We start from the raw sequence: 21,740 nt of genomic DNA on the forward strand, positions 1-21,740 counted from the left end.
AAGGATATTATAAATCAAGTTAAATGAAAAGGCTTAGACATTTAAAGAAATATGCTTAGTTGGTTTCTGGCTGAGAGTGATATGAGAAGATACCCCTCTCACCTGTGCCTGTTAAATATGAAGCTACAGCGAGGAAAGTGCTAGCTTAGCATTAAGACAGAAAGCAGGAGGAAGCTTCTCGCCCAGCCCTATACAAAGAGGAAAAAGTCCTAGTAATAAGTAAAGTAATAATCCAGTCTTCCACTCTTTATGCTAAGCTGATGTAATCGACTGGTGGCTGAATCTCTATATCCAATGTACAGACATGAGTGCTATGAATCCTCTTATCTAACTACCTAATGCATGTGTTTGTGTATCACTATCCTATCAAATGCCTCACCCCTTTAACAACAATCAAGTAATACATGTCGAACAAAGCACTGCTTTTAACACCAAAAACAACAGTGCATTTTTTAACAGTTTATGGTAATTAAAAATTCACAATTTAATGTGCTACTGCTAGTTCTTGTACTAAAAATGTTTGTTGCACAACCAAGACATTGTTGTTTTGGGAATAGATTTTCAATATAATATTCTCTTTAAAAAACAGCCAATTTTGTGTATCAACATTTATCAATTAATCAAGCAGCAATTCACAAGTAGTTGGTTCTTTAGCTAAAACATACAAATTAGTAAAAATAATGGAATGGAAAAGGAAGGTTATCAGGTAGGTGTTTTGTTAAGTATTGTTGGCTTGGAATGTCCCTGTATTTAAATAAACAATATTTGGAAATATCTTTGCTTTTGCATTAATCATGAAGCTCATTATTTGAATGACGAAAATTATCTTTTTAAGTAGGACGTTTTACATTTAAAAAAACTCTAAAATGGTATGGATGATTTTCACTGCTTAAAACCAATTGTGAAACCGCACTCGATCTGGAAATGTTATGTAGGCCTATTGCAGAGGATAAAATGGCGAGGGAGGCTAATTACAGGAGGGAGATGGGATTTATGTGAATTATAGATGTTTGCTCTGGTCTGTGATATTTTCATGTTTATGAGTAGTATAAATGTGTTGAGCGGTGAGAGGCCGAGCGGTCCCATGGCAGAGAAAGCTCTGTGGTGGGCGGTGTTCTCAGTTTCCTCTCAGTTTTCATATCAGTTAGATAATTGCGTCGTCAAGCACTTTCCCCCCCACTTTCTCTTCAATAGTGACACAGTTGGAAGCAGTGTTATTAAGTGCTACAGAAGTCCTGAAACTAAATTGGGGCTATTATAAAATACTTGAATTATTCAAATGATATCACTTATTAACCGTAAGAAAACCTGTAGTTTATTTTAATTCAATCCTGCACACCGTTCTGCTGCTGAAAATTATCTTGAGTGCAATGAACATGCATTAATCCAAAGCAAAAAATAGTACCTTAAATGTTTCATTGTCGTTTGCAAAAGACGAATGAGAAAACTTTTATTTTTATAAAATTACTAATCCTAAAAGAAATTAACTAATTGTTATCATTTTTGAATGGCTAACATTTTCAGTAGGAAAAGCCACCTTTTGAACTCCGATATTCTCTCTCTTTATGCTCCGTTTGGGTCTCCACCAACTCCTGAAAGAAATTGTTATTGTGTCAGATTAACACTGATTTGTCGGTGCACTGAAAAAACGGAAACATTTACTTGAATCATCTTAGATACAGGAAGTGCTTAAACGTTTGTGTGAGTTTATCTAATTTAGCAGTGATTCCATGTCAGCCACAGCTTGTTACAAAAAACCTGACTGATAGTATGTTTAACAAACTTAAACGAGCTTTATTAAATGTCAGGTCTTCGGCAGGAAAAACATTTTTAATCAATGATTTTATCACTGAGCACAATCTCGATTTTATGTTTTTAACAGAAACTTGGATTGAACAAAATAACAGTGCAGCTGTTCTTATCGAATTAACCCCTCCCAACTTTAGTTTTATGAGTCAGGAAAGAATGCATAAGAAAGGGGGTGGAGTTGCTATTCTGTTCAATGATTCCCTTCAATGCAGGAAGACATTGTATGGAAACTTTGATTCTTTTGAATATGTGGCCCTTCAGCTGAAATGCTCCTCTCGAGCTCTGTTCCTAAATATCTATAGACCACCCAAATACTGTGCAAGCTTTTTTGATGACTTTACTGAACTGCTGTCTATAGTGTGTATTGACTTTGACCGTCTAGTCATTGTTGGTGATTTTAACATCCATGTTGACAACCCCCAGGACAGAGGGGCAAAAGAACTGTTTTGTGTTCTTGATAGCTACAGTATGGACTGACTCAGCATGTGACGGAGCCCACGCACAATAAGGGGCACACTCTGGACTTAATTATCTCAAAGGGTCTGAATATCTCTAAGGTTGTGGTGACTGATGTTGCACTCTCTGACCATTCCTGTGTTTTCTTTGAGAGCTCTATTTTTGTTCACAAAAATGTTCAAAAAGAGATAACCACAAAGCGATATTTAACTGAAAACACTCGGGAAATCTTTACTCAGAATTTTTCTTCCACACTTGCCCCTGCTAACATCTCAGTAAATGAGCTAGTAGATCATTTTAATTCAAAAAATAAAAATGTTATAGATGCCATTGCTCCAACTAAGGTAAAGGAAGTAACTAGGAAGAAAATATCTCCATGGAGAAAGGCCATGACCGTGAAAACAGAAAAAAGAGAATGTCGAAAAGCTGAACGCAGGTGGCGAAAAACAAATCTCCAGGTTCACTTTGAAATCTATAAAGAGAGACTTGGCCTTTATAATTTGGAATTGAAAAACGCACGACAATCGTTCTTCTCTGACATCATTACCAAAAACAAAAACAACGCACGTGCCTTGTTTGCTACCGTCGACAGACTAACTAACCCCCCAGTGTCAGTAGCCTCTGAATTTCTATCCACCAGGGCGTGCAATGATTTTGCCTCCTTTTTCACTGACAACATTCAGAAAATCAGACAAGCAGTCAGTGCCTCTGCATCAGGTACAGCAAATGTGTTGTCTCTGTGTCCACTTAACATCAATTCAAGCACCATGACACAATTCCATCAGATTAATGATAAAAACCTAGAGGACATTATACAACTTCTGAAATCCTCCTCCTACTGCCTTGATATTATTCCAACAGGATTTTTCAAAGATGTTTTGCCTTGCATGGCCTCAGATCTACTTCATATAGTAAACACATCTCTTCACTCAGGTATTTTTCCACAGGCCCTGAAAACTGCATTCATTAAACCGCTCTTAAAAAAGAATAATCTAGATGCTTCAGTAATGAACAATTACAGGCCCATATCAAACCTCCCATTTCTAGGTAAAATCATTGAAAAAGTGGTTTTTCAACAGTTGAGTAATTTCTTGCATTTAAATAACTGTTTCGATGTGTTCCAGTCAGGCTTTCGTCCAAACCACAGCACTGAGACTGCTCTTGTAAAGGTCTTTAACACTAGAACCGCCAACGGGTACATTTTACCCGCAGCTGTTTTTTTATTGTATGTAACTTTTTTTCAATAAAATATTAACGTCTCCCAGTCCGTGACTTTTCCTGAAAGTGTGTTATGTAACACCCTGTGTTGTTAAAAATGGTCAATATGAAGTCAGATTGAAAAAATTGCCAAAAAAATGGATATTTATACCTATTTCCGCCAGCGGGTAATATTTACCTCATAGAAATGCAGCGCTCCTCGCGCTATTGATTTTGCGATCAAAATACTATGGAGGGAAGATATTTTCATTTGGAGGGGAAGCTCACGAGTGTGTGTATGTGTATACGTGTGTGTGTTTGTGTATTTTTGCGTTTGTGTGTATTGTGTTTGTTTCCCAGAGAAAACCCTCACGAGAAACACCGGCTGTTGTTGTGCCTGCTGCTGCCTGCTGTCAAGTTACTACGTTCTCCGCTTGTAATTATGCCGAAGCTTCAAAGTTATATTTATCATCTGAATTTGCCGAAACAAGTTTAATATTCTGAAAGCCAAGACTTTGTTTAATTTAAATCAGATGAAAACAAACTGTAACGGACCCTGCCATGTTATCTATGATTACTTTACTCTTACGTTCATAATTTCAGCCGGAGGGAGGGGGGGCGGCGCTGCTGGAAGAGCAGATTGCGAGTGAGAGGTGCCTGTCTTCGTCCCTTTACAAGCTTCAAAAATGTATTTATCGTGTGATTTTGGAAATAAAAGTTTCATATTCTGAAAGCCAAGACTTTGTTTGTTTAAAATCAAACAAAACACCCGAACCCTGAAAAAAATAGTTGTTTACGTAAATCCACGTTTACTCTGAAATGAGCCGTTGCAACTTCCGACTGATTTTGATAGAGCGGGTCACATAATATGAAAAGCTGAGAGTCCACAGATTATATTGGTATACATGTCATCCCTGTGCGATCAAAACTCACCGTTCTGTATGGTACATTGTGCATTGTGGATCTGGAAAAGTCACGGACTGGGAGACGTTAATATTTTATTGAAAAAAAGTTACATACAATAAAAAAAACAGCTGCGGGTAAAATGTACCCGTTGGCGGTTCTAGTGTTAAACACAGACAGTGGCAGAACTTCAGTGTTAGTATTATTAGATCTCAGTGCTGCGTTTGACACTGTTGACCACAGCATATTACTAGACCGACTGGAAACATGGGTGGGACTTTCGGAAACAGTTCTAAATTGGTTTGAATCCTACCTAAAGGACAGAAACAACTTTGTTTCTATAGGTACATACACATCTGAGTTGACAAGTATGACATGTGGGGTTCCTCAAGGCTCCATCTTGGGGCCTCTTCTCTTTAACGTCTACATGCTACCACTGGCTCAGATAATGAAAAACAACAAAATAAGTTACCATAGGTATGCATATGACACACAAATCTACGTAACAATTTCACCAGGAGACTATGCTCCAATTCAAACACTGAGTAAGTGCATTGAACAAATCAATGACTGGATGTGTCAGAACTTTCTCCAATTAAACAAAGATAAAACTGAGGTAATGGTTTTTGGAGCAAAGTCAGAACGTATAAAAGTGAGCGCTGAGCTTCTGTCTGCAATGTTCAAACCAACAGATAAAGCCAGAAATCTAGGTGTAGTCATGGACTCTGACCTGAGTTTCAACAGTCACATTAAAACAGTTACTAAATCAGCCGACTATCACCTAAAGAATATATCTAGGATTAAAAGACTAATGTCACAGCAGGATTTGGAAAAACTTGTCCATGCTTTTATCTTCAGTAGACTCGACTACTGCAATAGTGTCTTCACAGGTCTCACAAAAAAATCTATTAGGAAGCTGCAGCTGATTCAGAACGCCGCTGCTCGAGTCCTCACTAACACTAAGAAAGTGGATCACATCACTCCTGTTCTGAAGTCTTTACACTGGCTTCCTGTGTGTCAAAGAATAGATTTCAAAAATACTGCTGTTGGTTTATAAAGCACTGAATGGTTTAGGCCCAAATTACATTTCTGACCTCCTGCTAAATTATGAACCATCCAGAACTCTCAGGTCTTCAGGGACTGGTCGGCTTTCTGTCCCTAGAGTCAGAACTAAACATGGTAAAGCAGCGTTCAGTTATTATGCTCCAAATATCTGGAACAAACTCCCAGAAACCTGCAGGTCCGCTGTAACTCTGACTACTTTTAAATCCAGGCTGAAGACTTTTCTTTTTGTCGCTGCTTTTAATTGAACTATTCATATCTTAGACTGCACTGTAACTTTTATCCATGTATTTTTTCTTTTAATGTTTTAAATTTAAACGTAATTAATTTCTCCATGACATTTATGAGAGGGACTGCTCGAAAGTAGGATATTTGGGATATCCATCGTAGCCAGGGTTTACGATCAGTTTTTAGGTGAGTTGTACTGAGGAACAAGTATCACAGCACCGACGGGTGAAAAATAGTGTTTTGGTAACACGGGGTGTTCAGGTAACACTTAAAGACTTTGTTATGGAACGCAAAGCAGAGTAGGGGGCTCGTACACCCTCCTGAGGGTCCAATTGTGGATGTCATGCGAGCAAAACATGGTGAAAACCGTCTGAAACTCCATGACATTTATGAGAGGGACTGCTCGAAAGTAGGATATTTGAGATATCCATTGTAGCCAGGGTTTACGATCAGTTTTTGGGTGATTTGTACTGAGGAACAAGTATCACATCACCGACGGGTGAAAAATAGTGTTTTGGTAACACGGGGTGTTCAGGTAACACTTAAAGACTTTGTTATGGAACGCAAAGCAGAGTAGGGGGCTAGTACACCCTCCTGAGGGTCCGATTGTGGATGTCATGCGAGCATAACATGGTGAAAACAATCAGTCTGAATTAACAATCGGGATGGAAATGTTCGGATTTCCAAAGGGAGGTTCTGTGAATAAATAAAAAATCAACAACCGAAATAATTGAACTATTCATAGCTTAGACTGCACTGTAACTTTTATCTTTTAATGTTTATTTTATTAGCTTTTCTTTTTAATGACTGATTTTAAATGCCATTTTCTTAATGTCTTTCATTTTTTGTTTTTCTTTTAATGTTCCTTTTATTATCTTTTACTGTTTTTAAATGCCTTTGTCTGAATGTCTTTCATTTTTGTAAAGCACCTTGAATTGCCTGGTGCTGAAAGGTGCTATATAAATAAACTTGCCTTGCCTTAATTCAATGTATTATTTCAACAAATGTCACATAATTGTATTAGGTTAGTTGAAAGCAATACTATTAAAGGTGGGGTAGGTAAGTTTGAGAAACCGGCTCGAGATACACTTTTTGTTATATTCCATGGAATGCTCTTAACATCCCGATAGCAATGAATATCTTAAGTGCTTTGACAAAAAATCCATAAAAAAAATGTCATCTGTGGAAGCCGTAGCACTGTAAAAAGCACGACCAACCATTTTAGCCGGCCCGGCTAAAATAACTGGATGGCCTACCTGCCTGTCAGCCTTCCATGTGCGTGTTCGTGTGTGTTGGAGGAGGGGCTCTGTAAGGAAGTGGCAGCTTTTTTCCGGCTGTGTATTTTCAAATTCTAGCGTACTCGAGCTGGTTTCTCCAAAATTACCTACCCACACCTTTAAGTTAAACCTAATATTTGTTTATTTAAACTTAATTGTATTGCTTTCTACTAACCAAATACAATTAAGTGAAATTTGTTCACATTGAATTAAAGTTGTTCAGTGTGTCAATCTGGTGAACATTGTGGGTTTTAGAGCTTTTTTTCTGAAAACAGCTGCTAAAGAAATGATTAGATCAGTGAAAATTAACAAAACAGTAAAGTTGTGTCTGTACACCAAACAATGACCTGAAACTCGCTATAAATCCATAAAGCTAGGGGAGCAGTATATAAAGGTCATATGTTCTTAAACCTATTAAGCCCCAAGGACCCCCTCGGCGGGTCCTTTTATTTTTTTGTTCACGGTACTGTGTCTCAGGGCATCTTAATATTTAAGAACCTATTAATGTGTTTTACCAGATTAACGGGAATAATCTCAGCTAACTGACGATACAAACCATTTTTACCAAAACAAAACACAAGTCTCATAAGAAGCATCTAAATGACCCCTGAGCAAAAAATGCTTACGCACTTTGGCACAGAACTCAAGATAAAAGATACCCTTATTACTTATCGTAGCTGCACATACAATATATCCGATTAAAGCTGAGGTTCCACAGATCATTTAGGTGTATATATATCATCACTAAGTGATCCGAACTCACGACAGGGGAAGCAAACTCAGACATCACAACATGTACCTTTACGTAGCTTTTACGGGAGATCCTCTCACCGTAGCTGTCAATCTGATCAAAAGACTTGTTCAATGGCATTAAAACGAGAAAAAACGCAGCTGAATCGATTAATCCATAGGTTGATAATGTTTATGGGTAATAATTTGTTTTATTTATAATCCATAATTCCATTTTAATATAAAAATCGGAGAGTAAAAGTTAGCTGCTAATGGTAGCCACCAGAGTTATCGCAGCTTCCGGTCTTGGCTAAGCGGCAGTCTCACACACACACATTACCAAATAAGGAGTATGTGGGAGTTCCCCTCGATTCCATTGGCTCTGATGGTTAGAAAGAGATGTCAATCAGCAAAATCGAACAAGGGAGGCCAGAGATAGGTCAAATCCACCCAAATGACCCCAGAAGTGTTTTCTTTTTGCTAAATCTCTCTAAAAAGGTCACATTTCACTTGTTTTGCATCAATCTTGATACAGGGTACTTATATGTTGTAGTTTGGATTCCTAAAGCTTTTAGACCATCCCATCATTCAAGGGTGGTTTTCAATATAAGTAATTTATTTATTTTGGACGGACACAATAATTTACATGTTTTTACTGTGTTCAATCTGAATTTACTTTAAAAATAAAAACATCTATATTGATTCTGACACTTCTACATACAACTCACAGGTGTAACCTTGCTTTGAGAAAAAAGATTATTAATTTAACCCTTTTAGAAAGGAAGATATGGTCATTTGTTCTGGGAATGTCATTTTCGAGCCTGATACCTGAAAAACAGGCTTGGGGTTTAACAGGTTCATCAACAGGAACTACCCCTTTCACACGTTGCTTTGATACTTAAAGTAACAACTCAATGTTAATTAGATAAAAACACATTAACTTTGATGAACCTTTTTGATTAAGGTGCACACTGTTAATGTCTGTTTTAGACTCACTTAAACCACGTGTGCATGTTTCTGTGTATGTCAGTGTTTTAGTAGCAGCGTGTTTGTCTGCATGCACACCTCAAGGTGAAGCCAACAGGCTTACCCACAGGGACGGACACACTCCACACATCACTCCTCTCTCCCTCCCTGTATCTCATTACTCCAAACCCTGTAAAACAATAAAGACAGCGATAAAATACAACAGCGAGAGAAAGATAAACAATAGCACAAGTGAAAGATATGGATTGGGGAGATAAAATAACTTCATTTGGGGTGAGTCTCAGAGGAATACATGCAGTGTGTGGGTGGGCAGGCAATGGTGGCGGTTCACAATCCAGCTATATACTATACTGCTTTATATAATCTATGGAACATTTCCTTTGCAGCCGTGCCATTGTTCCCACTGAAATGAAGTCCAACTGGGCTGTCGATTGAGAGGAGGAAGTTGTATTGTGGGCTATATGGAGGGTCTTTTAATATGGTCTGACCAACCTTTCTTTTTATCTGCTTGATAAAAATGCCCTTTCCGTTTCCCACTGATTACCTTCCGAAGTGACTCACTGTCTCTTTGTGTTTTCCTGCGATTACAGGATTTATAATGTAACTTGAATAGTGATTTTCACGATTGAGCAATATAAAAGAAGCAAAAAAATAAGTACTGTAAAAAAAAAAGCGTGTAGGTATGGAGAGGACTCTGTGAAGACACTTTGAAATGCAGGAGAACGAAACTAGAAATTTGCTGTGGTTAACAATACAGTGGTCGATAAGCATCATCATGTTACCCTTCAGAAGCAAAAAGAGGAGATAGGAGATGGGCTGCTTGAGGTGGAGTGTTTGTGTGTGTGTGTGTGTGTGTGTGTGTGTGTGTGTGTGTGTGTGTGTGTGTGTGTGTGTGTGTGTGTGTGTGTGTGTGTGTGTGTGTGTGTGTGTGTGTGTGTGTGTGTGTGTGTGTGTGTGTGTGTGTGTGTGTGTGTGTGTGTGTGTGTGTGTGTGTGTGTGTGTGTGTGTGTGTGTGTGTGTGTGTGTGTGTGTGTGTGTGTGTGTGTGTGTGTGTGAGAATTGCTGCAATTGAAGGCGGTGAAAAATAAGTCTGGGTAAGAAGAGGGAAAGCAGAGTAGCGAGTGGACCTTTCCGCTGAAAAGGTCGTCCAAATAAGTCCAATTTCCAGGCTAATCAGAACGGGACAGGCAGGACACTAATCGGCTGGTCAGAAGGTCGTGAAAGATCACTAAAAGGTTATAGAGGTCACAGCAGCCCGGCACAGAACACCTGTCCATCATCTCTGCGAATGACCTATCCTTGCAAGGTGAGCACGAGAACGAGACGGAGAGGAGTTATTAAAGTCTCGGTGTTGCATTAATTTAGCCTAGGTGAGACCAACACAACATTTACTGAGAACAGAAACAGTCCACCTGGAAATAAAAAAATTAGCCTCACAAGAACAGATAACAAGAGGGGAAGCAAGTCATTGAGAGAGCGATGCTGATGAGACAGAGGGGCAAAGTAACAACTGGAGCAGAAGACTAAAATATATGTATAATATATATTTCTCAAGAAAGATGCAGTGGAGAATAACAAACTGCCTGTTTGGATGGAAGGAGTCTAATGGGAAATGGACCATTTCAGACGATCGATTTAAATCTAAAACAAGATCCCTGGTGACCTGTTTGACCTCTACAATACCGTACTGTATTGATACAGGCAACGGCTAAAGTTCATGAGGAAAAAAAGACAAGGAGGATATAAAACAAGCCTTGTATGATCAGGACGTGTGACAGAATCTGATCATTCCGGGTGTGTACTAAACATTTCGACTGTTTACCAACCAACATTGAGTACAATCCCCAGACAATGGCTGGTTACCTGCCAGAGCTACCGGTAAGTAGATAATACTAAACAACATTTGGCAGAGGAGGGGCTGGATGTACAGATGGTTGCCGACCGTGGTTGACATCAAAACTAGAAAGAAGAAGACCATATTCCGGCGATATATTTCACACAGAGAACACACTTAGTTATACAATATAATGTATTCACTTTATAATGTTGCATAACTGCAGATCTTATTTTGATTGAAAGTAGCAGACGCCATGAGATGTGGATGGCATGAATAAATGGATGAGATGATCTGTTGTGCTTTTCATATGAGAAGCACTTTCTTTGAGTTACTCATGCTCCACTGTCAGATACCAATACTTGTAAAATCCCCTCCAGGTATGTTTTTAAGACGTTTAAAAATATGCATTGAATGCTTTGAATAACAATTAGTGTCTGATATTCTTACATATAGTTGAAAAATACACATCTTATGAATATGCAAATATTGTTTATTTCAGAGGTTTTATCACTGCACTCGAGATCTCTCCTACTTCACTGAAAAGTCTGTTGAAATGTAAGTGCACTGGAAGTTTCAACATCACACTTGTGTAAGTTGCATGTAGGAGAAGGATTGGCTTAAAAAACGAGTAATGATGTTACGCAATAATGCTTTTATGTGAAGCTCAGACATCCAAGTGAAAATGTGGAGTCTTCAGGGGTCTGGTAAACTCACTTCTTTCTACAAACCTCCAGATTTCTTTCATTTTCTAACATCCAACAGATACTGTTTCATGACACAACATGCTTCATACAATGTGTTTCACTTATGTAAGATCTTTTCAGATTCTCCCTTCACTATCCATATTCAATATTAGATTGAAACATTCTAAATATATTATATGACTCATACACTACATTTATGATGTTCCAAAACCTCAGATGTATCCTACCCCCATATATCAAACATCAAAATGATATAACTCATCGATTCAAATATAAAGAACTGATGAAAATAGAATTGATTAAATAATAAACTACTCACAGCAACTGTGGGGGTTTGTTTATACAAAAACAAGAACAAACTGCAAGATAGTCAAAACTGGGGGGTAAAATAACTGGGATACCAATGTGCAGTATATAGTAACATTACAAACCAGAAGGAAATGAATATAAACATGTTGTTTACATGATGGAGCATGCTCAGGATGCATACAAAACGAGGCATCATATCCTTTGTATCACACAACATTCAAGCTGCTTTATGTATTATATTTAGGGCTGTCAAGTTAACGCGTTAATAACGCGTTAATAACGCGTTAATAACGCGTTAACGCAAAAAAAAATTAACGCCACTAATTATTTTAACGCGATTAACGCATGTGTATTTTTTTTCCTCGGCCGCCCCGTAGTTTCAGAGCGCATCGAGTTTAACATACCATCTACAAGCTGATGCTGACAGCCCCGCTCCTGCCGCCCGCTTGTGGCAGACCACACTTCCACGCTCACCGGCAGGCACCGACTGGCCATCGGGAGGACCGGGAGGGTGTGGGTGGCCCGAGCGAGCGAGAGAGAGACCTTACGTGCATTACCGTACCGCAGTGTGAACGCGGCTATTGTTGTTGTTAGCATCTGGTGCTAGCTAGCTGCGCTAACGGATATAAGGAGCTGTTTAAATGAAAACAGAGGAGCGCTCTATCCACACAACTGCGCCGAGCACTTGACTTGATGCAGGAAGCCAGACAGCGGGACATTGTAGGAGAAGTCAGCACACTCATGATTGCAGCAACATGATTGCAGCGTCCAGGCAGCTCCCGTTCGAGCATATGCCTTGAGTTGCACATAGCTCCAACGATCACACACACACACACACACACACACACACACACACACACACACACACACACACACACACACACACACACACACACACACACACACACACACACACACACACACACACACACACACACACACACACACACACACACACACACACACCATTTGTATTGAATGAGAGAGATTCCAGGTTGTTGTGTTTAATATTCATGAGAATATTTATCATTGTTCAAATGATAATAAACATTAGCATAAAGCATATTTGTCCACTCATATGTTGATAAGAGTATTAAAAACTTGAAAAATATTCCTTTAAGGTACATTTAGAACAGATAAAAAATGTGCGATTAATTTGCGATTAATCGCGATTAACTATGGACAATCATGTGATTAATCGCGATTAAATATTTTAATCGACTGACAGCCCTAATTATATTATGTGTTGTCATGTGTTGCTGTTGATGTTTAGATATTTTTAAATGCTATTTGTGCAAGGCATATTCCCCTTGAGGCCATAAAGGTTTCATTCATTAAATTCAACCTGGTTTTTAGACGTAAAATGCTTTTTAGTAAATCTTCAAATCCATAATCTTCTTAATTTCATGAAAATATGCACACTTAGTCTAATAGGGCCCAAAAGCACATTACTTTCAAGTTTAACATTGATGTATTCGACCAAGTATCCCGTACCCATACAAATCATGTTCTCTTCCCCATTTGTCCTGATGAGCTGCTGAACTTGTATAACATTACAACCTGGACCCAGGAGAAATGGATTTTCCTTTTTTATTACTCCTTAATGCTTTGAATTATTCCAGGGAAGAATTATAATCATGGAAGAACACAGCAGATATTTTATTAAGACACTCATACCATCGCTTCACATATTTATCTCAATGTAGCATAATGCAAAGCAATGCAGCATGATTTATGCTTTATAGATAGGCCATGCTTTACTTTAGATACAACAATTCATCAGATGTTTTGAACTGCTGTTTAAAGAAGATTCAAATTTAAAATATTCAAAGAAACAACAAATAATGGGAGCTTTTAAATAAACAGGGCCACACATTAATGTTATGCTTGTTTAATTCATTTTGCAGAAAGCTCAATTAAGTACAGAACAAAACGTCCTTCAAAACAACACATTTGCTAGTATTTGTTTTCCTTAACAATAATTTGATGTAGATTGGAGAGCTGTTTGTCCATTTGGAGCTGATTTGCTTCTAGGGCAGCTATTCATGAAGTATGTAAAAGTTAAACTAACTGATGCCATGGACTGATATAACCACTGCTGATATTTTCATTTTTACATAATTTGCATTTAGGGGCAGATAATGCTCCTCTTCCCAGTTCATACTGAGTTGAAGATGGATTTCGAAGATCTGCAAGGTCTCACTCAGTGGCATCTCACCGGGGCCCAGAGCCAGCAAGGGGCCCATGCAACAACAACAAAAAAAAAGAAAAAAAAATGTTTATACATTTTTTTATTTATAATGTACAGCAAACCAAAGCATAAGAGCAGCGCTCAAAAGAGAAAGGACCAGAGAGAACAAGGAGACGTAACAGCTAAACTGACAAATCTAGACTGTTTTTTTTGTCATACATCGTCCTCGAAATCGAGCGCTAACGTTAGCAATGTTGACGTGCAGCAGCAGTCGGAACCGGAGGCTAACGATAGCTCACCACCATCATTGCCATCTAGCTCCACATGTGAAGCTGTATCCGTGGCCGTGGCTGTGCGACCTTCTTCTCCAGCCAGCCAGGAGGAGAGGCTGGATTTGGCTGTGCCCGACGGTGGTCCAACAGTTCTCCCAAGGGCCCCAAGCGATAGGAGACTCTATGGCGATATTGAGACCCCCGACGCCAAGATCAAAAGCTATATTATAGCAACCGGTCCATGTAGGCCTACCGGCCCATTCCCCAGAGACAAATATCAAGGTGTAATCCTCTTCTTAGTTCGCTGTGCCGTTGTCAGGCTGTGGTGGTCTGAGGCCAGGGCAGGCTGTTGTTGATAGCCTACATGTGGCGCTTCTGAGTGGTTGTGTATGTCCGTGCATGTGTGAACGCATCAGCGTGCGCTTATGTTTGGGCCGGGGGGGGCAAACAATATTTGCACCGGGGCCAATCACAACCTTGTTACGCCACTGGTCTCACTACTGTATCATACATTGTATAAACAGTATGTTACTGTATATTAAGGAACCTTTATCAGCTCAATATCTTCTCTTCTGAATACTCAATTTTATTTGTATGGCTTTATCTTAAATAATGGTATTAGTTTCAACCACTCAAAAGTCATGTTATCTTGTCTATATACATTCCTGGATCTTTATTGTATCATGTTTAATAGTAAAACACTTTTTTATTTAGTTTTTGAAAGAAATCCAACTTCCACCTGCAGGAAAGTTATTTCCAAATTAATTTAAGGTCTGAAAAAGAGGTAGGTGGGAAATTGAAAGAAAGATAAGATATAGACAGACAGATACAAATCAAGAGATGGGAAGAAAGAGAGGGCCCTTCAGGCAGCAACATGTTGTGAACTTCATGTCCTTCATTAGCATCATTATCCTCCCCACACAACTGCAGTGAACCTTCACAGATCTTTATGATGCCTCTTGTAAAGACTGCGTGGGAATGCAGTTGATTGACATCCTGCTTGTTGCACCTGCTTGAGTGGGAAACCTCACTCCTCTTATAGTCCCTTGAAGCAAAATCGTGATTTGTGATACTGAGCTGTAGTATAACGATTGGCTTGAGTTGATTTTTAGTACACAGAGTTTACAGAAATCAGAATTAGGAGTTGAGCTTTAATCCCAATTTAGGATTGAAGGGTCTCTAATCAGACAGAGAGCCTTCAAGAAAGAGTGTGCAAAGTCAATATAAATGGGAGGAGGAAATCCCTTTCAACAAATATATTCTGACCAATTATTAGCTACAGCGGGTATTGCTAGTGGAGCCTCGCAGCGGCGAAATAAGCGCATATACGGTAAAGGTGCGCCGCATTTGCGCTTCAGATGCGCCCCCCTCTGCGAGGTGAGGCCACACGCAGTCTGCGTGATCTGCCAACACGTTCTCACTCCCAACCCGTCACATGTTGACGGTCGGTCAGGGCCCCTCCCCGTTACTCTATTACGGACAGAGTACCCCTTGAGTCAGTTTTCAACGGGCAGGGCGTCCCATAGACCTTCATAGACCTCCCATAGCGTTGATAATAGACACCATGAGAACGCTCCCCGGTCGTCGGTTATTATTGTCAATATTAATATAATAATTTTTATTTTTTTTTAAATTAGAGTGATAGAATAGAGTGACGGGGAGGGGCCCTGACCGACCGTCAACATGTGACGGGTTGGGAGTGAGAACGTGTTGGATCTGCGTGTATAGGGAGGGGCGGCCCTGGGCAGGACTGATACAGGGAGATAGACATGTTGCTTATTATACTCACATTGTTTTGAATCTAAAGCTTCATCCTCTGGGGACAATGAACTTCGGTACCCAAAGTCATGGAAATCCATCGTTTAGATATTTCAATCGGGACCATTGTGGATGACAAAACAGCATATAGGCCTAGCGAAAGTGTGGATAAAATGCTTATAAGAGTGTGGATGTTGAAAACAGAATAAACAGAGGGAGAAAGAATATATTTCAGATTCTAAAACCTTAATTGACACATTTAGACAGAACAAAACACACAGCAACACCAGAGACAAATCAAAGTGAGAGCGGGCAGACGCGGGACATAAAAACTGAACGATATACCAAAAGCCATAAACCTGGCGGCAGATAGAAGACAGGATGCGTCAGTTCTCCCCTTTAAAATGGGATGACAGACAAACATTTTCTTCTCCGCTGTAACAAATGTGATGCAGAAAGAGACCACGTTTTACCCATATTAATTGAAATTTCAAGAGAACGATGCCTCTTCTAACCAAATTAAATTGAAATGCCTCCTGGAAGAGAAAAGCTCTCCAGAGATAGCTAAATATATCAACCGACGAGAAACACAGTTGAGACAAACATAAAAAGGTAATTACTGTGATCAACAACGTTTTCATTATTAAAATGGTAGAAAATACTTTGTTATAAGGTTCTGTTACACATGCAACAAACCCTAACCCCCAGACACAAGAGAACACAATACAAAAAATACAGCATAAGTTTGAAAACAAAGTTTGTTTTTGTTTGCAATCTGGACCAACCAAATTAAAGCCAAAGATAAAAGAAAGGTATATCAGCCATTGGGTATTTACTTCAAAAACTCAAAGTAAACTTCACAGCAAGTGAAGCACTGAACAGACAACAGAGAGTTGCAGAACAATACCATCTGGCACATGCAGTGAGCGAGGACAAACAGAGAGAGAGAGATTGAGTGACCAACCTGGACATTGAGACTGGTGGACTCAGACAAACCTGGCAACCCAGAGAAAAAAGACTGACGGTTCTGTCAACAATAATCTACTACCAGTAGACTATTGTGTGTTGTTATAGCCAGTGGTGTTAAGTAAGTACAATTACTCAAATACTTAAGTACAATTTTGAGAGACTTGGGTTTTACTTGAGTATTTCCATTGTTACTTTGTCTACTCTACTACAATTCAGAGGTAAATATTGTATTTTTACTCCACTACATGAATTTAAGATAAGCTAAAATGGAGCTTTATTAATCCCTGTGGAGAAATTCAGTAGTTTAACTGCAACAGGGTAAGAATGAAAAACAGGACAGCACAGATTCACACAGATTAATACAATTAAAGATAAAATCAAGGATACAAATTAGAAATGATAAAATAACTATAAAATAAGAAATGAATTAAAATGAACATATATTGGGTCATTTAATAAATGTGTTTACTTTGCAGATCAGGTAATTGATAAACAAAATACACAAACATTATACATGATTGTGAAAAGGGTTTATCTGCATAATGAGTACTTTCACTTTTGGTACTTTACGTATTTTGACATTTTATATTGTGTACTTTTACTTAAGTAACATTTTGAATACAGGACCTTTACTTAACTATACACAGTATTTCTAATTTTACTTAAGCACTTCTTCCACCTTTGGTTATAGCATACCTTAAAACATTTTTTATTTAGACTAAAATGTATACTTTTTAAACACATTTACAATTATTTGTATTTTCCAGGCAGTGTGAGCCGTTCTCTGTGGGCCCCCCGGTGGAGCCCAGGCTGGGTGTAGCTGCGGCCCTGGGCTCGTAGTGGGAGGGGTTGAAGCGGCTGCTCCGAGCTTCACGGAGACAGTAGACGGCACTGACTCACTGACGATCCACACAGCGCCTTTTAGACCTGACCTGCAGCCTGACGTGAGGAACACCATCCATACACAAAGGAACTTTCCTCTTGTTTTTTGGGTTGTTTTCAATCCGCTCTTAGCAAAATATATATATATTTTTTTATTCGGGCATGAAATAAAGTCACGTTATTATTCGTATACAGCAGATGGCGGTGAGTTGAAGTGTGTTGGGACAGGACGAGGTGTTTTTCTTCACCTTTATTCACAGCAATTGCGGACGAGAAAACTTCATTACCGGTGGCGGAGCTTCTATTTTCATCTTTCATTTAGTCAAACATCATCCTTCCACCTAACAGTCCTCAAACAACAGCCAACGCGGAGACAAGACTACAGCCTGCCTGCCAACGGTCAAAGGGAATCAAAATAACAATTTAGCACCCAGCAGCTCCGGATTGGACCCTCACAAGGATGCTACTCCGGTACAGACACCAATAGACGCTCCAAACAGCCGCTGCCAACATGTTCAGGCGAGGTAAGACAATTAGGAATTCACTTGTTTTTGTTGCTGATGGTGAGCATGGGTGGCGGTGCCGTTTATCGATGTGTGTGTTTCTGTGAGTAGGTACACATTATTTGGGAGTGTTTCTCCCCCCCCCCCTAACATTTTGGCTAAAAAGAGTCCCAGAACAGCCACTCGGTGTTGCCTTAAAAAACAACAACTTACCAGCCATGCTTTATACGCGCTGCCAGCCGGGTAAGGAATGGGAATTCAATATTTATCTACTTCATATAATAATTATTCCTAAAATAGCGAACCGCTGCCGCACTGCAGTTTGTAGGACTTGCCTGCAGAGGAGGGCTGGAGCTGTTTCTGCACGCGCCAGTGTGCGTGAGAGAGAAACAGAAAGAGAGCGCTTGAGAAATAAGAGTGTAAGGGAAAAGTTCACAAGTGAGCCTTTCGTCCTAAAAAGTTTCACCCTTTTGGGCACTTTATGAGAGAGCATGCACCCATGGCGCGCGTGCGTGCGTGTGTGTGCATGCGCATGGTGTCTTTGGTGACCAACCTATAAACAACATTATATTTTGACTTGTGACAGCACTGAGGGAGAGGAAGGCTCTCCCGGTGGACGAGTAGACAAGAGAACAACATCACCTGTTTACATCACACTGACAAGCGGGCACTGTTTTGTGGTGAGAAAAGGTATTAAGTTTTACCACGATGACCTTGCCTGTGTATGTGTTGACAGGGAGGATACACCGTCAGCCTGCTTTTCTGTGCATTCATCACACACTTTTGACAAATCTTAAAAAGCCATTTCACAAATGGATGTTTCCATGTAAAAGGAGGTCATACATGTACATTTAAAATACAGAAGAACACACACCAAACACTCAGTAAGATACATTTTACAGAGTATTTGTGGATTGGTGACTCATGTATCAACCCACCCTCACAAAATAAAATAATTACATGGGCTGCCATGAAAGGCATTGTCAAGATACTGCTTTGTGATGAGTGTAGCGCTGACTGAACCCTGAGAACATAATATAAACATTTTTTAATAGAGACACTGGAGGTCTGTCATTTGTCATATCAATGCAGCACAACGCAGAGGAGGGAAAAACATGCATACATCCATGCACATCATCATCTATTAGCTCAATTGGTTAGTCCGAGTCGGGCACAAGCTGGGCGACCTCCTCATTAAGGGTGGGGCCTAATGGGCTTGACAGAGGGCTGATTAGTGCTGTCATTGTATGTATGACAGAACAAAAGAAAAAGACAGAGAGAGCTCGCTGGCTAGAGGCAGACAAGCTTTAATTTTAATCTTCCTGTAATTTCAGATGGGTAACACCCACACACGCATGTCACACAGCGATGATGGCTGATGCTTTGTATCTCCTCCTACAAATATGTGGCTGTCAGTAACAATAATACAATTCAGAGTAATTGTGCAGTCTGCCTGAGATAGGCTACAGTTATCTGTGTCTCTCACCTTTACCCACACTATCTCTCCGCGGTATGATACAACAAGAGAGGGAGACAGTGAGGAAAAGGAGGAGAAGTGTTTTGTGTAATGAAAACTCTCCCTCTCTTTGTCTGTCTTTGGTTCTTTCTCCATCTCTCTGCTTGGCCAGTTCCTGCTGCCAGCCTCAGTCTGAGAGGAGAGGGGCCTGGCAGGCTGATTGGCTGCTAGCCGCTGGTTTGGGTAGCTGCCGAAGCTTTGTTTCCCAGCTTGTTTGAAGCTGGATTTGTTTCCCTTACTTGACTTTGCCTTCGTCTTCAAGTTTCTCTCTTTATCCTTTTACAGTCACATACACACTTGACAATGTGTGAACAAAACACACTGTAAACCCTTAGAATTAGTTATGAAAAGAAAAGCTCTTTGATTAATCTAATTGGCTATACAATTTCAGAAGATCTTCACATTACAAAAACTGAAAAAAACAAGTATTTGGCCCTTTACTTGGAAAAGAGTAACTCAAATGAATAATCAATAATTAAAATACCTGCAAATAAATGTTGCAGCCACTAAGCCCATGCTTTTTTGACAGGTGCTTTTGCCAACGCTTAGCTGGTTTTGTTTTTGTTTTAGACATTATGCAGATTTGCAGCTTTTTGACATTAATAAACAATTACCCTCATAAGGCACAGCTGAGCCCATGATATCATGCTGAAAGAAACGTCTTTCTGTGCAGGGTGCAAACACTAACAAGCTGAGCAGCAGTCAGACTGTGGATGAATTGAAGTGTAAACATGACACTGGTGGATCTGACAAACAACTGGGATTGATTAAATACCTCAAAGGGTGTTGAAAGCATTTAATGGGTGGGCTTTTCTTTCAAGAATTGGAAAATGGAACAGTATCATCACACTCTCCACCATAAGCCCCATTATTCTACTTTCAAACAAGACAATAATGTAAAGCCGTTATGGAATGCCAGTCTAGACTATAATTTGCAGTAATGATGATCATTTTGAGCCAGTCTGGGGGTCTTTTGAGAGTATTTGTTAATCAGCAAACGGCTATCTTTTGCTTTATGTGTTTTAAAATAGATTCAGAACCTGTAGTGTGCAAACATTTGCAAAATGGTCTGTGATTACAAATATAGTGATAAATACCCAGATTTTAAAGACACTGGTGGTTGAATGCAGGTTGAGTTAAAGCAATGACAAGGTAAGCTTTGGTATGTTCAGATAGAGCTGTGCAGTCTGGGAACTGAAACTGTGAGCAATTGATAAAAAAAGAATGATCTTTTTCGAAATATTGTTTGTAATATCACTTCATAGTGTAATGTGTTGTTGTATCGAAAACAATTTGGAGCCTTTAGTTGTTTACATTTTGGCACATTTGCACAATTAAAAGTAATTCAACTGTTTGCAATAGTCCCTTGGTTTTAGAGAACACTCGCTGACTCACTAGATTGTTACTGAAGAAAACAATACGTAACTGCATAACTGTATAGTATTCTTGTATATTTGTGTGTAAGACACACCAGTTGTATATAAATGAAAGACAGCTTCATGTTAAAGCTTGAAAAGGAGTGTGAGTTTGACCAATAGTTCCAAATCCTTTGAGGCAAAAAGTCATGAAACTCTTGTAATTCCTTTCCATTTGAATTGGAAACTAAAACTTCTACAAGGCACGACACCATCTCCTCTTCTCCTTCTTATCATTACTTGTTAATGTGATTTCATCCTCTCGCCTACACTCTCCGTCTCACCAATGACTGTAATCCACGAAAAAATGTGCAATATCTGAAAAATGGTCTGTGATATTACCTTCAGCCATGATAATATATAACTAACTTTAGCTCAGTACTGAAATTCCATTGATCAATATCAATATAAACGATGGTAAAATTGCAAGTCACTGTTCATTCAGAGTTTTAGCCTCAACCTTGCTCGAGGCTGGACCTAAATGAATAAAGTCAGGCTTGATTATGAAACTTTTCCAGAAATATGTAGGAGCCAAACTGATCCTAAACTATTGAGAACGCTGTCCTCAGTCAACCCAACACTTTCAAACTTTATCCTAATGTAGGGAGTGTTGATCTGTTTATAAGTAATTCATGCTAATAAAGTTAAAATAATTTGTATTTTTTAAACATGCTTTCACATTGGATGCATTTCTTTGATCTGATGGCATTGTGACAAAGAGTAATGTCACAATATA

General features: G+C 39.3%; 1 protein-coding gene and 1 long non-coding RNA gene across 2 annotated transcripts in view; one reads left to right on the forward strand and one right to left on the reverse strand.

Annotated features, from left to right (window-relative positions):
* Positions 1-7,966: 7,966 nt before the first annotated feature.
* Positions 7,967-12,238, reverse strand: LOC139435048 (uncharacterized). The gene is made up of 3 exons (XR_011644331.1): positions 11,903-12,238; positions 8,727-8,817; positions 7,967-8,043 (listed from the first exon to the last, which is right to left on the reverse strand). It is a non-coding gene; the product is annotated as an uncharacterized lncRNA (long non-coding RNA).
* Positions 12,239-17,589: 5,351 nt separating this feature from the next.
* The window catches only part of LOC117458672 (reticulon-4 receptor-like 1), an 89,123-nt gene continuing 84,972 nt past the window's right edge, over positions 17,590-21,740 (forward strand). The window contains exon 1 of the mRNA XM_034099281.1: positions 17,590-18,094. Within this exon, the coding sequence (XP_033955172.1) occupies positions 18,082-18,094 (13 nt within the window). The 5' untranslated portion in view covers positions 17,590-18,081. The remainder of the gene's footprint in view (positions 18,095-21,740) is intronic.

Source organism: Pseudochaenichthys georgianus, chromosome 14, assembly GCF_902827115.2.
Source record: "Pseudochaenichthys georgianus chromosome 14, fPseGeo1.2, whole genome shotgun sequence".
In the NCBI taxonomy this organism is placed as follows: Eukaryota; Metazoa; Chordata; class Actinopteri; order Perciformes; family Channichthyidae; genus Pseudochaenichthys; species Pseudochaenichthys georgianus.